At 43.5% G+C, this 17,352-nt stretch overlaps 2 protein-coding genes across 2 annotated transcripts; one reads left to right on the plus strand and one right to left on the minus strand.

Moving 5' to 3' along the window:
• The first annotated feature begins 503 nt into the window (after window positions 1-503).
• Window positions 504-1,856, plus strand: LOC4331439 (nascent polypeptide-associated complex subunit alpha-like protein 1). The gene is made up of 3 exons (XM_015775700.3): window positions 504-821; window positions 1,071-1,204; window positions 1,292-1,856. The coding sequence occupies exons 1-3, from the start codon at window positions 629-631 to the stop codon at window positions 1,628-1,630; spliced, it is 666 nt and encodes a 221-aa protein (XP_015631186.1). The 5' UTR covers window positions 504-628; the 3' UTR covers window positions 1,631-1,856.
• A 38-nt stretch (window positions 1,857-1,894) lies between these two features.
• Window positions 1,895-11,616, minus strand: LOC4331440 (endoribonuclease Dicer homolog 1). The gene is made up of 19 exons (XM_026023643.2): window positions 10,068-11,616; window positions 9,876-9,989; window positions 8,993-9,203; window positions 8,484-8,878; window positions 8,187-8,409; window positions 7,793-7,965; window positions 7,573-7,695; window positions 7,285-7,445; window positions 6,940-7,173; window positions 6,705-6,855; window positions 6,421-6,600; window positions 6,169-6,330; window positions 5,983-6,078; window positions 5,279-5,901; window positions 5,037-5,137; window positions 4,711-4,910; window positions 3,163-4,071; window positions 2,877-3,041; window positions 1,895-2,790 (listed from the first exon to the last, which is right to left on the minus strand). Exons 1-19 carry the CDS (start codon window positions 11,052-11,054, stop codon window positions 2,221-2,223), a joined length of 5,778 nt encoding a protein of 1,925 aa, XP_025879428.1. The 5' UTR covers window positions 11,055-11,616; the 3' UTR covers window positions 1,895-2,220.
• Between the last annotated feature and the right edge of the window lie 5,736 nt (window positions 11,617-17,352).

Here is a 17,352-nt window from a genome sequence, read left to right on the forward strand (position 1 = left end):
ATATTCGTGCATGAGTTTGGGCGACACGCAAGCATGTATGTGTGGATATCACCCTTCAGCCACCGTGTTGCAAAATATTACTAAGAGACACTCCATACGCAGGTACTCCTCCTACTAATTAGTAGTGCTGTGCATAAGCTCAGACTCAGGGAGAAGCCTAGGAAGGCAAAGAGAGGAAAAAATTTCGGCACGTACACTGTCCCGGTCGAGATTGGCGCATGAATCCTCGTGATGCAGGTCTCCGGTACCCGACTGCGGTGCGCCCGTTCGCACACCATCATGCTCTGTTGCACGGTTGAACCTGTCGTCGACCACGCTGAGCCGCGTGCCGTATGCCTCGCTTGCCGGCCGCGCGGCGCGGGCCACGACTCCATCCGCACGAGACGGGCTACCCACCCATGGGCCGCGTGCTCTCCTGCGTTGGCGTCCGGCACCCAAGACACCAGCACCCCGCGCGGCCCAGCAAGTTAAGGGATAAGTCGCCGCCGCGCGAGGACGCGGGCGCGGACTCGGCTCTGGTCCCTCCCCTTATCCTGAGGCGACCCTCCTGGTGCGCGCGCCACCACCGCAAGTCGTTGTTGCAACCGCGAGCCTCGCTCGTCTCCTCTTCCTCCTCCTCCTCCTCGACATGGTCAGCGAGCAAACGGCGCCGGTGGCGACCGCCGAGGCGGAGCTGGAGAGCAGCGCCGCGCCGCCCGTCAAGCCCGACGAGGCCGCGGCCAAGGCGCAGCCGGAGGACGACGCCCCCGTTGTGGAGGATGCCAAGGATGATGACGACGACGAAGAAGACGACGATGACGACGAGGATGAGGATGAAGACGGTTAACTCTCTTCCTCCTCTTCTCCTTCTTCTTCTCGTTTCGTCTTCGTTAATACTGCAATCTTTCCATGTGAAATGCAGCGTGTGTGGTAGTTGGGTTTTACTACTGTTTAGAAACGTATTAGTGCGTCGGGGTGCTTGGATTTCGTTAATGGTGTCTCTTTCGGTTCTTGTAGCAATTACTAATGTACTACTCTAGATAGCAAGATTTATAGCCTGACTTGCAGTTTTAAATGACCTTGAATTGAAGGTGAACAAGGTGCAATCGGAAACGAGGGCTCCAAGCAGAGCAGGAGCGAGAAGAAGAGCCGCAAGGCCATGATGAAGCTCGGAATGAAACCCGTCACGGGAGTCAGCAGGATTACCATCAAGAGAGCCAAGAATGTAAGAAACTGTGCAGCTGCTGCAAACAATCTATTCATTCGAATGGAAGACAGAATTAATGTTTTCTCTGAATCCCGTGTGTTTCAGATACTGTTCGTGGTGTCCAAGCCTGACGTCTTCAAGAGCCCGACGTCGGAGACGTACGTCATATTCGGGGAGGCCAAGATCGAGGACCTGAGCTCCCAGCTGCAGGCGCAGGCCGCGCAGCAGTTCAGGATGCAAGACCTGAGCAAGGTGATGTCCAAGCCGGACGCGGCGGCGGCGGCGCCGGCCGACGAGGAGGAAGAGGTGGACGAGACAGGGATAGAGCCCCGCGACATCGACCTCGTCATGACGCAGGCCAGCGTGTCGCGGGCCAAGGCCGTCAAGGCGCTCAAGGCGCACGACGGCGACATTGTGAGCGCCATCATGGAGCTCACGGCCTGAAGCCCCCTCCTGCTGCTGCATTGGCACCACCTCTCTTCCCCCATTTCAGTATCGTGTTTTTTTTTATGGCGTTTCGTCGTGGGTTTGCATAAGATGCCCTGTTTGTTCAGCTGCTGGACTTTGCATCAAACTTTTCATAGCATGTTCCCATATTAGTGTCATCTTAAATGGAGTTTTCAGACTTGTTTGAACGGCAACACCAATAGAGTTCGATATTTTGAGTCAATTAAGAGGAGAAATAAGATGTTCACCAAATCCATAGCATGCCAGCGCAATGGTAATATAAATTTATTGGATTAATGCATTGTTTTGTTTACACATTGCACGACAGAATTATGAGGCCCCGCGCCTATCCTATGCTATCAAGCTATCCTTTTTCTATCGCGGCTCCTATTTATCACATCTCACCACTATAATCGCCAGCGCAGGTAAAAATAATCCTCTACTCTCACTCACCAGCTCTGGTTATGTCCTTATTAGCCAAAGCTGAGGAGCACTGAATGGGTAATTAATTTTGTGTTTGTGTAAGAATGCTGAATGCCTAACACCACAAATGCCCACAATGCCACCACCAATAACAACCACAGTGCCTACGGCTGCTTACCGTCAGGCTTGTCAGGGAAATCTCTATTCAGAAGCTCGAGGAGAAGAACTGCAGCAGAGTCTTTAGCCTTCTTCACACTAGGCATTGGCTCTCCAATGCATTCATCCGTCCATCCACGATCAGAAGTGTTCACCCTCACCGAATAGACGAATCTTTTAGCATGGGCAGGGCCACCCTCGTTTACGCACCTGTACTGAGGCATTGGCCACTGCCTTCTCAAGCAGATGTCGTTCAGGGTCTGCCTGGTGAACATCTGAGCACCATTTTTCTTCTCGCCATCCCTTTCATCTTCTTTCTTTGTTGCGGTTTCCTTCTCCTTCAGGACCACAAGTGCATTCCTCGCTGCCAACTTCTGTGCCATCTTCTTCTGAGGGTTCTGAGCTACACCGATCTGAACACCATCAACAAATACTTCAACAGTAGCTATGTTGCCTGCTCGGGATGCTTTGTATTCCAGGCCTTCAGCCTGCTGTTGGCAGCGTTCTTGGAGCTCCCTAACTGGATGCATCGGAAGGGTCTCTGGCGTCACCATTGGATGAAGGAGTGGCTGAAAAACCTGGTGCAGAATAGTTTTATTTAGAGAACTTATATCGAATGAGCACTTCAACAAAGATCCCTTTCAAACAGTCCAGAAATGATTACCTTCCAGACAACTGAGGTATCATATCCACTATCCAGGAATATCGCGCCAGCAATCGACTCAACAATGTCACCAAGAACTTTAGGAGCCTTACAATCCCCAAGCCCAAAAGAATTGAAACCTGGTTTCAAAAGCTCCTCTTGGACATCTTTCACAAACTCTCGAATCTACGGAAGATTGAATTAAGAGTCAGCATTGCTTTCAGAAAAGAAGAGGAAAAAGGTTCTTCCTAATCAAACAAGACCTACCAACAATGTCTAGTTTGTCACCACAAAGAAAAATACCTACCTGTGTTTCTAATGCAGATGATCCATGGCGAAGATGTACATGCAGCTTATGCTTAACTGCAACCCTTGCAAAATTCTCATTATTAACAGCTGCAGCTCTCAAATCAGTCAAGCGGCCAGGAGGTAGGTCAGTATATGTAAAAAACAAATGCCTGGTTATGAGATGATCCAACACAGCATCACCAACAAATTCCAAACGCTGGTAACAGGAAACACCAGAAGATGGTCTCGATGCATGTGTTATGGCCTCAACAAGTAAACCTTTATTCTGGAATTCGATACCCAAGACACCTTTCAACGTGTCAAAGTTGATGCTTCTCATTATGCTCTCAGGAATGTCATATGGCTTTGGAGGTGGGATCTCTTCAGGATCCAACTCTGCATGAATTCCAATCCATTTCATCAGGTGGTTTGCAGCGATTTTCCCTCCTGCTACATAATACACCCCAATAAGTGCCTCAACAACATCCGCTAAAGTTTTGCTCGACAGAACCCGATAGCAGCTAGAGTCTCCTTCAATTTCACCATCTTCTTGCATGTTATCTGCATAGTCATCATAGGATTCCTTCTGTAACTCGCAACCAGTTGATTCCTCGTCAAAGATGGAAGGTTCATACTCTCTAGACTCTTCATCGAATACAGGTAGCACTCCTGGAGCTGCCCATCTTGATGGAGCAAACCGGTCTGCTTGAATATATGATTGGAGGGTTTTATTCAGAGCATATTGGTACAGGACCATGTTACTAACCATCTGCTGCCGCATCCTTGTAAGCTGTCCCTCATGCTTTTGAGGATATTTTAGGAAGAGGAATCTACTCACGACCCATTTCAGGTATGCATCACCCAGCAGCTCTGCTCTTTCATAGCATAATGTCTCCTGGCATGATGCAGCAGTCAAGGCTTCTAGTATCTGCCATGAACCCCAACAAGCACTTGTGAATTTATGAATCAACAAGCATATATAAGCATTTTTTTCAAAAATAAAATTATATTTTTGGCCCACATGCAACGAGTCAAAAAGAGTAGAGGAAAATATTAGGTGAGCACTCCAGGGAGGCACTGAAATGCAAAATAGGGAGCAGATAGAAAATTAAAAATACCATGTACCCCCTATATGATACATGGCATACAGTTAATCAGCAACCTCCCAAAATTAATCATTCTTTTGGAAATATAGTCCTTACAAGCACCCTTTAGTTTAGGATGATTACCTGTTATTTCAAAACTAACATAAATTATGGATGCTGAGTGAATCCTTGTTTATCACTTGCCTACCAACACTAATCAAAATTCAAGATTTCAAGATAATTGTGGGCCTCCTGTGGTAATATGCCACATTTGACATTCGGTGTGAAGTCATGTCACATGTGCTACTGTCTTCTAGCTAACAAGCAGAACCCACTAAAGCTAGATGCCCTATTTAACACATAGTCACTAGATGAGAATGGTGTGTTATAAAAAGGTAAGAAAATGCAAGGGACTACCAGGGGGGACATAAGATGCTTTTCCTAAAAATGACCATTTGGGTAGTCAAGGATGCTGAGATTACCTTAGTTGCAGGAACAGGGTAATCAATTATGTCCTTCAATTGAACTGCAAGAAGCATGCTCTCCACCCTTCTCATTATTGAGGGCAACCTCTGAGCTCCACGAACTAGTGATCCAGGAAGTGGGTGCACAAGGCACAACTCAGGTGGCAAATACACGTAGTATGTTTTGTCAAGGTTCTCAGAGAAGTCACCTTCTCTAGCTGTTGAACAAATGGTAGCATAATAATCACATAAGACTTTAGTTTATTTTCCTTCAAAATATTGTCATATACCACTGCTCAGAATGAAATATTAAATAATAAAACAAAATGACTGCATAACTTTACCGTCAGAATGCTCAAATCTAGGAGAAAGAAGATTCTTGCAATATGAAACACCACGGGCCCGTATAAGAGGCTGTTTCCTATAGATTAACTCCACACCGTACCTGAGAACAAGACAGTGAATCATGCTGTATTTCTCTAAAGTTGTAAAGCCATAAAAGGGAAGGAAAATGGGGAACTCAAGAGTAAAAAAAACTAAAGCGCCACTCTCCTTGATTTCAGAATTAAATAAAAGGTCATCTTACTTCTGCTTGTAGTAATCAGCATATGAACTATACTCCAATGGCCCCAGGTAGCCTTCTTTCCTAGGGAATGAATTTTCTGCATTCATGTTATAGCAAATGCAGTCCACATAAAACCTCTTCCCTGAGTGGGCAGCAGTGACAACCATTCCAGCAAGATCTTTAGCATTCCAACATGAATCTGCCATGAACAACTTGCCTTGGTTCTGATAATCACTAAAATGTCCTCTATCACGAGCAGGAACTAATCCAGATGCTTTCACAATGTCAAATTCAGCAATAGCTCCCCTAATACCATAAGTAGGATGGGCCTTTTGTCCAAAAGCAGTCCCATGGCGCAATTTCCCAAACCCGTATTCCCTCCTATCCCCACCAAGTGTTCGTTCATTGGTGCCTAGATAGACATCTGGGCGTGCCCTCTGAAGTGGATTGTTCCAGGCATCAGTGTTAACAATGTTGTTAACCAAAGTCCAATCAATCTCTCTTAAAGGATCTGTACACTTCTCAGCTCCTACAGGGACAAAGAGGTATGCTTTTGCGGGATCCCAAGGTGTAGTTGAGGGATCAACATCAACATCAAGTACTATGCTCATGAGCCTAACATGAAAGCTCTTCAGCAACACCAGCTGGAATCACAATATTAGGTATTAGCTACATTAATGTAAAACCATGAAAATGGAAGTTCTTCATTTGCCAAGAAGGTCAACCTGACTTTCTGTAATTTCAATTCGTCCACGGAATACGAGAGATGCCTTTGTTATCATTGTCCTTGCAACAAAGAGATCCATCGTCGTCGATAAAACCTGAAAAGAAAAGAACAAGTGCTTATGTTACAGTTTTAGACTATTTTATTCAAGTTTCAGGACATGCATTATGCATATGATGGAACATACCTCTGCATCCAGCTCATTGCCAAAAATAATTGCAAAATTTGAAAGTTGTGTAACGAAAGGGTCCTTAGAAGTCCCAACGTTTACACAGTTCACAGAATACATATATAACTTAATAAATTGAGAGTTTTGGTAGCCATCTCTGCCAGATAAAATCCATTCTCCCTGTTGGAATCCATTGAAAAAAATTCAAGATAATGGTTAGTTGCACTGGAAAGTGCACAGAAATAAATGAGTGAGAATGAAATTTCTCACCCGTAGAATATCAGCAACACCTTCAGGATAAAACTCTCTATGGCGAGCTGTTCCAGGAAGTGGTTCACCTTCATCATTCTGCTCAGTTTTTTCCCCTTCCCCGCTTCCTCTGTCAGGTAAGAGCGTATCTGTGAAGGCACCCATCTCATGCAGCTTCTTACAAGCAGCCAAACAAACAGCCTGCACAAAGAGAACAAGTGTGGTTTCATGTTAGTGATGGCCAAAAGGGCTACAGGACTGGTATTATTATGGTTTTTTTAACTCAAACAAAAGCATCATATTACCTGCTGTGCCAGTCGTATTGAACTGCATATAGGACCCTCAAGTTTTTCGAACGGGGCATTACAAGGGAGCTGAAGCTTGCAAGAATATTCCACTGAACCACCTGGCTTCTCATACTTTTGCATAATGAATTCCGGATGAAGAATTGAGTATCTGAGAATTGGAAAATCAGGCTGAATCTGACACCATGATATTCTAAATAAGCTTTGTACACTAAAAATACATTAAATAATTTACCTGTCACTTGGCAACTGTGAACAGTAAAAATGTATGAGTCCAACTGCTGAGTTCAAGCTGACAACAGCACCTGTTGATTCAACCTGATACATTGAACCAGGTGATGTATCAACAGGACTCAACACAGAAGTACCATCCAAATGACTAAGATCGGTTCTTTCCATAGCTTCCTTTCTCAACGTCTCCTCACTATTCCGAGCATTCCTCAAAAAAGTTTCATGTGATATATTGCCCCTGTGCATTTACAAATTTACAAGCCAATTGAGTAAAAATAACCACTATATCAAATCCAAAGGCTTAATCGTTCAATTTTGTGTCTATATTTGCTAATCGAGTAAAATTAACCTTTCAAGCATTAATATATAATCAGATCCAGGCTTTCTTGCACGACCACGTGACTGTATGTAGGCTAAGACGGTCTTTGCAAGGTCAAATCGAATGACAACATTGCACTGTCGAATATCAAGCCCTTCCTCTGCAACGCTTGTTGCGACTAAAAGTGTAACCTGCAAGGCATGTCAAAAACATTTATGAGAAATCATCTGGCATTGAGTAATAAATGAGCTGCAACTGACAGGTGGTTATCACTTATCGTTGACAAATGAAATAAATTAACATTGTCAAGAAACATACACGGCCATCACGAAATTTTGAAATTGTATCCTGCATCTGGCACGCGCGCATCTCTTGATTATTGTTATGGCCTATCAAGCTTGCACATCGAATAAAACTTAGAGATGGAAGTTCTGCCAATACCTATCAGGTTAAAAAAAGAAAAAGAAAAACAAAGAGCATTAACAAAAGGATATAAAGGGAATACATGTACAGAAATAAAACTTCAACAGCACTTCACCTTAGGAAGAACTAATGCTGTCACAACTCTCTCCACAAAGATTATGGCACGAAAATCCTCAGTATGCTGATATTTGAGAAGTATTTTGATCAAAGCCTGCACCCTAGGAGTAACTTTACCATCTGCTACGGCAGCACCGATAACTTCATCTACATGCTCACCTACAGAAACAGCTGGTGGGAAAAATGATATCATTAGAAAGAGACTGAGCTAGACTCACAAGTCAAATAATCAAATATTAAAAGCAAAGTAGGCATCAAAATGGCATGGAGAAGTTAAGTCACATAATGATAAAGATTAACGAAAAAGGGGCATCAAAATGATGGAAGGTTAAAAGGAAAATCTAAAGGAACAACAACTACATAACACACTTAAAATTAAGACAAAATAATACCATGACTGTCAGGCAGCTCCCCCTCCTCAAGGTCATTTGTGTTGTGTTTTTCAGTATTTTGCATTTCAACATCACTGGTCTCACTTTTCATTGCAGCCCCTTCAGTCAACTGGCAGTGTAACAGATCAACAACCTTTTTTAAATAAGACTCTTGAAACTTGACATCAACCTGATAGTTTGCCCTTTCATCATTTTGTAATGCAGTCAAAAAGGACTGTGCAACCTGAAATTAGGAGAAGAACAATTAAAAATGCACAATGATTAATGAGACGCTAATGTTCAACATGAAAGAAATACCTTATATGCACACCATTGTCCAAGTTCACCTAAAGCATAATTTATAGCTCTCAACTTCTGGATTAAATTAGCCGCACCATCACTCTCTGTACGCTCTGAAACACCATAGACAAGACGCAGCTCATCTCTAGACCCAGCATCCCTAGCCCCCATGAACTGCCATTTAGTTCTCTTAGAGCTAGAGAGTGCAGCTTCTTCAACCGTGCTTTCCATTTGTTTGATTTGCTCATGCAAGGACCAAAGAGTGGCTGCTTTGTCATATTGGACAACAACTTCCAAAGGCATGGGGACATGCTTCTCAAGCTCTTTACGATCTTTGATGGTACAAACTACTGAATCTAGTTTGCTCTCAAGATTTCTTATCTTGATGGCACAGTCCTCTTGACTCGTCACTCCTATCCACATAATAGTATTAACAAACATATGAAAACCAACGGCGAATCTACGTATGAAACAGCGATTGATCATGAAAGATGGAAACGGTGGCAGGAAACAGGGCAGGGAAATACCTTTTAGATTGACAGGAGAAGCCGTCATACCGAAAACTGCTGGCCTCTTCTCCTTCGGAGTCGTGTGATAAAATTCTGACATCACTAGAGAATATGGATGTTTTTTCACTGCATGATGGCACTCATCTAAAATCAAAAGATGTATCGCATCCATTTTAATAATACTGTGCCTGAGGATGTTTAACAAAATTTGGGCTGTCATAACTAGTACCTGCGTGAAAAGGAATGCATCTAATGTGAGCAAATCACAAAAGATATTTAATTCAATGCAAATACGCCTTTCCTTTTGTAATAGAAAAACATAAATAATTTCCACAGATGGATGCGCATCCAGCCATCGATATACAGGCATACAGCACGTGATAAATTGAGATATTTTCAACTTCCACACGAGCAAAACGTGCCAAGTATGGGACGTGCAAGAAAACGAAAGGCTGTGGTTAATTAGAATATAAAGATGGTTATCAATATATCCCAAAATTACGAGAATATATATCAGGTAGCCGATCCCTTTTACCATCCCAATTTTTCTTTCATGCATGGCAAGTCGGCTACACTATGTCTTGATTGATACCAAAAGCCATGATCACGAATGAAGGATGCACAGGTCACGTTCACAAAATGATGTACTATATATGAAGGATTTTTTTAGAAATCTGCTATCTAGGTCTTGAGTATTATCATTGATAATATATAGCAATGCCATTCACGCAATTGCTCCATTATAATACAATTTAATATCCGAGGGAATTGCACAAACAAGTGTTGGTCAAATAAGAGCGATTTTAGGAAAAGGTACAGCTCAGAGTTAGGCCATGAAACATCCTCAATAATAATGGTGTAAAATTAGAAATGCAAAAGCAAATTGAAGAAATAAATTTGCCTGTTTCGACTCGAATTCGCGCTGCCACTTTCTAGCATCCCAGAAATCCTGTCCCATCTCTCCACAATAATGCCCAACACGATAGCCGGTTCTGTCACGAATCACCTCAGCTTGCTGCAATTTCAGTAACACAGTTATTCCTCCCAAAACTTCCAACCTTTACAGATTGAAAGCACACTCGTTTATCTGTACCTGATACACAAGAGGCACCTTGGGAACCAAGAAGACAGCAAGCATCTTCTTGTTCTCCTTGAGCATTTTATCGCACACACTTTTGATGAGAAGCACGGCGATGAGAGTCTTCCCTGCGCCAGTCTCCAGGAAGGCTATTGTGTTCCTGCTCTTAGCTTGCTCAAGCACCTCTAGCTGGTATTGCCTTGCACGCTCCTCCGCGACAGGCTTCTCCCGCTGCGCAGCCCCCATCCTATCTGCCTCTGCCTTCTTCTCCATGGAGCCTCCATCTTGCGTCCTGGCACGCTTTGCCTCGCGGTCAGACTCCTGCTCCCAGGTGCCTGAGCGGAACACCATCTTGCCGCCGCGGTCACGCTCCCAGAAACCCCGGGCCTCGCGCCGATGGTGCTCGTGCTTGCGGACCCTGTCGAAATCGCGCCTTCCACGCCTGTCATCCCACCCACGCGAGGGCGGTGGTGGCAGCATCGGCCTCCGCCGCCACTCCTGACGCGGTCCCCCGACACCACCGGAGGCGAGGCGCGGGCGCTTCCCGTCCCTCCACTCCCCACCGCCGCCGCCATTTGCAGCACAGCCATGCGACTCCCTCCTCGGCTCCTTCCTCGCCACCACGCCTTTACTTCTCTGCACAACGCCCACCACCGCCACGGCATTGTTGGCCACGGGCGCAGAGGCCACCTGTAATTGCTTTTCCTGAATCGGTAGCTCCGGCGGAGCCACAGGCACGGGCTCAGGTAGCGGCGGCGGCGGCGGGGGTGGGGGCGCAGGGGAGCTCTCCGCGTTGATGCTCTCGAGTATCCTGTCGATCTCGGCGACGAAGCCGTCGTCGGCGCCGGTGTCCATCGCGGGTATGAGGCCGGGGTCGAAGTCCGCGGACGCGGCGAAGTCGATGCCGCACAGCAGCGACGCGCCGTCCTCGCACGCGTCGTACCAGTACGCCGCCGCCGCGTGCTCGCCAGCGCCTCCTCCAACTCCTCCTCCTCCCGCCATCGCTCCCGCCGTCAACAGCAGCTGCAAGCAAGCAGTCACACAGCACCACACCAACACCCGACCACTTCACTCCTCCATTAATCAGAAGCAGCAGAATACAAAAGACGAGAGATGAGGAGGGGAAAACGAATGTTGGTACTACTACTGCTGCTGCTGCTGCTACTACTTCCGGTGGGCGTGGGCGTTGCGGCGCGCGCGGCGGTGACGACGATGCGACGGGGAGAGTGGAAGAGAAAGAGGCGGTGATAAACCGTACGAATCACGCAAACGCAAGAGGGAAAGGAAAGGGAAGGGATGCGATGCTCCCCATTCCGATTCCGATATGGGGAGAGGGGAGGCGATGGTGGGGGTCCGGCACGATTCGATTCGATTCGACGGTGTATCAACGCTACTCTTTCTCTTCACTCTCTCTCTCTTCTCTCTCTCTCTCTCTTCCTCTTTCCTCTGATCTCTTCTCCCTCCTCCGCTTCCCTCTCTCTCTCTCTCGTGTGCTCGCTCTCTCGATTGAGATGGCGGACGAGGAGGAGGAAGGAGAGGAGGGGGAAGGGACGCAGCGGCGCGTGGAGTTCCCGATTAATGGACGCCCACCTGAGGGGCAGTGCGGGGGCTCTCCCACTGGCGTGTGGGGACACGGGCGCAACGCGGTGGACCGGGCCTACGCCCGATCTCGAGGCGCGAACGCACGGCGGGGATGGGCTCCGGTCTATGGGCGGGTTGCAGGCGGCGGCGGCGCGGCGGTACGGGCCCAACTGCTCCTGGACTGGGGCGTTTGTTACTTGTCGTGTGGGTATGACCTGATGGGCCCACCTCTCAGTGAGAGCCCCCGCGTGGGGAGGACGGTGTCGAGTGCGATGCGATGGCGTGAGCCGTGAGGACCGGGTCGTACCGCGCGAGTGACTCGTGTGTCAGGGGCGGTTGTTCGCCCCCACGAGCCGCGGAGCGGAATGGCCGGCTTCGTACGGCGGACCCCGTGTCAGTCTCATCAGCGGTGGCCCATGCTTGGGCCCGTTCGGTAACAGAGAAGATCAAGGGCATATTCAGATTAAAAATTTTACTTGGCAAGATAATAATATTGTTAAAATTTTGGCAAGATTTTTTATATATTTATCAAATTTGACAACCAACTAAACACAGATATTTTTTTGGCAACTTTACCAAAAAATGGTACGATTGAAAATAGCATCAAATTGAATAGGCCCTAATTTATAAGAAAGTCATGTAGGATTGTTTATATTATAGCTAAAATAAACCTTATCAAATTTTGGCATTGTCAACATTTTAGCACGTTGATAATATTACCAAAATTTTTTGGAAGGATATCTTATGCCAAAATTTGATAAAAAAAACTAAATATATGCACATCTTTAGCAATTTCACCAAAAAAATGGTATGGTTAAAAATATCATCAATCTGAACCGCCTCATAATTCATTTTTTTATGAAAGGAAAATAATGATTTGTTTAAGAAATAGATATATTGCAGTTCCAAACGATAATTTTGTAATGGCCCCAAATTTGCCCTAAACTTAACCTTCACAGGCAATCCCATCAAACCATACGCTAATCAAGGAATAACGCTCCATTTTGACTTGCCCTCTCTCCCGACATACTTGCGTATTCATCAGCTAATTGATGAGGATTTATAGGGACTCGTTCACTATTGTGTTCAGTTAGAAGAATTTGAGGTACATCATTTCATGGCGGTCTCGTTTTTAATTCATATGTTTTGTTTGGGAATTGAGCGTAGCCGACTAGATAGGTCCTTTGTGGTGGAACAAGGCCATCCATGTTTAATTCCTAAACTTGACACGGGTGTTGCATTTAGTGATGTATCCATCGACCGCGAAATAATCATGGTGACCTCGTCAATCTCAAGATATAATGGTCCACTCTTCCAGAGGTGCTCATAGGGGTATGGCGTGTGCATGTATGTTCATATGGGTGAGTGCGCATGCGTTGTGAGAGTCTACATTTATGTTGTGTTTCTCAGTAAAGAAAAAATCATGTGTTTCATTTGTACATTTTATCCTCTTTTTAGTTGTTTTCTTTCACCTTTTCTTTTGAGAAAAAGACCAACTTGAATAAACCAAAATTATTGAAGGTTATATAAGTTATCCAATCGTCGATAGTATTATTTGCGAAAATTTCATATTTCAACTTTCTATTTTCTAAAATTCAAATGCATAACCCATGGATGAAATTACATTTGATTTTAAAAATTAATAATTTACCTAAAAATATTTTAAAAAATCAGCATTTGGGTATATTAAACCCAAATAAATCATGCTTATTCCAAAATAAATATTATTGCAAGCATAAAAGGTGATTTTAACCATATTATGGAACTACCTTACACAACCTACTAAAAATGATATATTAAACATTTTTTTCATGTACTAGTTTTAAAATTTCAAAAGTCTTTTCAACCTTAAATCATAAGGACATGTCATACAAAACTATTTTAAATTGGCCAAAGGATGAAATGTGAATGGTTTGTAAAGCTTAGGACGGTTGATGTCCAGTTTTAGAATTTAAGGATGCTAAAAGATAGGAAAAGTCCACTGTTTTCCGTGCATGCTTCCCAATTTGCTAAAATATGTTTTTTTTAAAAAAATATGTCTAATAGTTTCTTGAAAATTGTAATAATCTACTTCTAAGTTTGAAATAATTAATATTTGCACTAATAGTTTATCTCGTTTTACATATCTTTTCAAAAAAAATTTACATTTCTCTTCTATCCAGCACACCCTAGAGAGAGTATTGTAGACTTCTGTATAAGTTCAAGGAAGTAAAGAGAGGTTTTGTCCGATTATATTTTGGGACCTTTTTTTTTTGCCTTGAGAAAATGATTGGCCACGACAGTAGCTTATGATCGGCCAGTGTGATTGCTGCTCCTCCTAATTAGAGGTGAAAACGGAGCGAGTATTTCCCAACTGCCTGCCCGACCAAGAACCGCAGAAAGAATATGGGGGAGAAAATGGGATGCCAGTTCGAATCCGAATCCGTACAAAAAAAAAGGGTTGGTTACGGGAAGAGTTGTAGCTGCTTGTATGTCCTATATAATACGAAATATATATGAAAATCTATTATAAGTCCACCTACAAAGTAGAAATATTGATTAATCACTATTTTACAAGCTCACATGTAATATTCTATATTTTTCCCCCTTGTTGTATCTCTTTTAGCACTTTAATTGCATCCTTATATTTTATATCTATGAATTAGAGACACAAATAAATATGCATTCCTAAGTCCGATTCAAAGGAAATAACATGGATTAGGATACATATAGATAATATATTACCCGGTATCCAGTTTCAGTTTTTTAAAAAAATAGAAAAAATATCCGTGCGTTGCAATGGGTGAATACTATTTTAATCTTATTATTATTATACTGTTTAGCTAGGATGAAATTTAACGCGAGAATTCTTTTGCATATTTTTTTTTAGAAAATCATGAACTGCAATTAGGAGTTGGACTTTCATCTCAAGTTAACATGCAAGCTTTTTTATAGAGATTTCTTATATGACTTCTTTTGTATTTCTAAAAGCAAACGAACTTAAAATCGGACTCAAACATGGATCTCTATTTTCAAAAGTGAACGAACTTAAAAAATGCCCAAATACGGATAACGTACCAAAATACCGACAAAAACATTTTAATTTTTCGGGAAGGCTAAATGGTTGTCGAATGATTTTTGATAACTAAATCATTCATGTTTTAATATATTCAGAACTGTTGTTTAATACGTTATAGCAAAATGTTTTATGAGATGATTTGGTTGTGTTTCGATTTTTTAAAAGATTGAAACCTTCTCAATTTACTTGGTGAAACATTTTCAATATGGGTTAGTATATGAAACGCCGTGATTCGTCTGAACCCGTCCATTTTACCCCTACCCCTGATCCACCGCTCCGGCGAGTCCACTAGAGAGGACGAAAAGGCATTAATCCTGAAAAAGCAGCATCGTTCTCCGACACACACTTGAACCTAGCCGATTCCTATTGACCTCTGGTGAAAAGGAAGAGAAAACACGTCCAAGTTCGTTTTGACAATACGCTCCTTTCAGAAAATCGAACAAAATCCATCCCCTGAAGCAGATATGCTACACGAATACTACACGATGGACGAGCACACGGGACAAGGACAGTGAGCCCCAAAATGGGCGAGAAAAGCTGTCACTTCTCCTGGAGAAGAATCTCTGCCTTTCCACCCCCCAAATTTACGACGTTCGTCAGCGGCTCGCAGTACAGTGGAGTGATGGCTAGCCTTGCTCCTCGACCTTCTCCTCTGACAAAAGTGGCTCAAGTGAGCAATAGTGTGTGTGTGTGTGAGTACTGATAGAGATATTTATGGGCGCCCCGACAGGGGATCCTCTGCCCGGGAATCCTGTATGATTGTTGCTCTGCCTTTAAGGCGTTACCAGCTCGGATCCAGTGTCGTGTGCCTAACACAGGACATTGCTCTTGACATTTCCAATCGACCATTCAGAGCAAGTAGAGCAGGCATATTATAAACCAGTATAAACATATTTTAAAGAGATAAAAGAATATAGATAAGAGTAGCGGGCTACAGATCTATAGCCAGCTGTAGCACGGACTTCAAGACGTAATATGTGTATGATAGATGTGACCAAGTATTAATAGTATAGTAAATAACTATTGTATGAATTGACTATTACATTGACTATAGATGATTTGAAGTTAGTAGTGGGCTATACTATTAAACTTGATCGTATAGTAGTAAGCTAGCCAGCTAAATACTGAGGTTGAGAGAGAGGAGAAGCGGGCTGTAAACTTACAGCCGGCTTGAGCACAAGAATCAAGAAACTATGTGAGAGAAACAGGTGGGCCCTGTATTAAATTGTAAAGAGCAAACTATTACTACCTCCGCCCCAAAATATAGCAATTTTTAGTTATGAATCTGAACACAGTTATCCAGATTCATAGCTAAAAATACTTATATTTTAGGACGGAGGGAGTATATGGGTAGGCTAAAAGAAGACTAAAAAAACCTTATAGTCAACAGGTCAGCTGTATTATTAGGCTTGCTCTCAAGCCAAAAGAAAAGCCTTTCTTCAACTTTTTGAGCATTCATGTTTGTCTGACAACTCTATTCATGTTTTCCAACAGTCAGAAGATTTGCTTTTCGCAAATATTATGCGCCATTCATATGTGTCCGACAACTCCATTGGTTTTTTCCAACAACCACAAGCATACTCAGTTATGTAAAAAAAAAAATTTCATCCAGTTTCATAGTACTAGAAATTATCATAATATATACTATATATATTTACTTTAGTGTGAATGAAGTATGCGGCAGTGTGAAGCAACTAAATGGAACTCGTTTCAATAATTTAGCATGACATTAGGTACAGGCGTCCAACATAGCGAATATGCCAGGAACAGTGTTTAGTTAATGCAATGATTGGTTCAGCATAGATCGACATTAGTCACTACAACAGCTTCAATCCATCTGAAAATGTTTTTGAATGAAAAACCCAACTCCACGACATCCCTCACTTGTAGAAAACGAGGAGCACCGAGCTACACCGATCGCATAGTCCGCGAGAACATCGATCGACAAGTGGAGGAGACAAAGGAACAATGAGCATCCAGTGCAGGGAACATCTGATCCAGCACAATCGTAGTCAATGTTAGAGCTTGATCATTTTGATGCCATTTTCAACCTTACCAAATTTTAATAAAATTGATAAAAAATGGCTGCATTTAGTTTGCTGCCAAATTTTAGTAACTATATAAGAAATTCTGTCAAAATTTTGATAACTATACCAAAATTTTAGCAATGCCAAAATTTAGTAAGGTTTTTTTTTAACATCAGAGTGAACAGGTCGTTAGTATCAGAGTGAACAGGTCGTTAGCACCAACAAAGGTTCATCGCGAGCTGATACTGAGAACCTGATACCGCGAACGTCCTGGCTGCAGAAAGATGAGAAAATTCGGCGGCCCAGTAGTCAACGACAAAAAAGATAAACCTGGCCCACTCGAAAAGCCCACCTTTTCTCACAGCCCAAGCAAAGTGCAAGGCCTTTTTTCTCCACGGACGGCCTCTGTTGGACCACGTGCGCGCGAGCCCGATTCCCCGCGGTAGCAGCATCCCACACGACACCTGTCGCGTCAACGCGGCAGTAGTGGTTCCTTTCCCGGGAACAACACCTTCTACCACACGAAACACATCCGCAGAAGAATTCGCAATAGTTGGATGGGGAAGTTCTTAGGCACTGTCACATAGTATGTTTATACTAATTAGAATTATTAAACGTAGACTAATTAGAATTA

Source organism: Oryza sativa, chromosome 3, assembly GCF_034140825.1.
Source record: "Oryza sativa Japonica Group chromosome 3, ASM3414082v1".
Lineage (NCBI taxonomy): Eukaryota > Viridiplantae > Streptophyta > Magnoliopsida > Poales > Poaceae > Oryza > Oryza sativa.

Excerpts from the sequence above, each read along its gene's own strand:
- LOC4331440 (XM_026023643.2), bottom strand. The coding sequence starts at position 11,054 with ATGGCGGGAGGAGGAGGAGTTGGAGGAGGCGCTGGCGAGCACGCGGCG. Across the intron at positions 7,696-7,792 it reads CAGCATTAGTTCTTCCTAAG|GTATTGGCAGAACTTCCATC; the intron begins GTGAAGTGCTGT and ends TTAACCTGATAG. Across the intron at positions 6,079-6,168 it reads GCAATGAGCTGGATGCAGAG|GTTTTATCGACGACGATGGA; the intron begins GTATGTTCCATC and ends TTTTCTTTTCAG.
- LOC4331439 (XM_015775700.3), top strand. The coding sequence starts at position 629 with ATGGTCAGCGAGCAAACGGCGCCGGTGGCGACCGCCGAGGCGGAGCTG. Across the intron at positions 822-1,070 it reads CGAGGATGAGGATGAAGACG|GTGAACAAGGTGCAATCGGA; the intron begins GTTAACTCTCTT and ends CTTGAATTGAAG. Across the intron at positions 1,205-1,291 it reads CCATCAAGAGAGCCAAGAAT|ATACTGTTCGTGGTGTCCAA; the intron begins GTAAGAAACTGT and ends CGTGTGTTTCAG.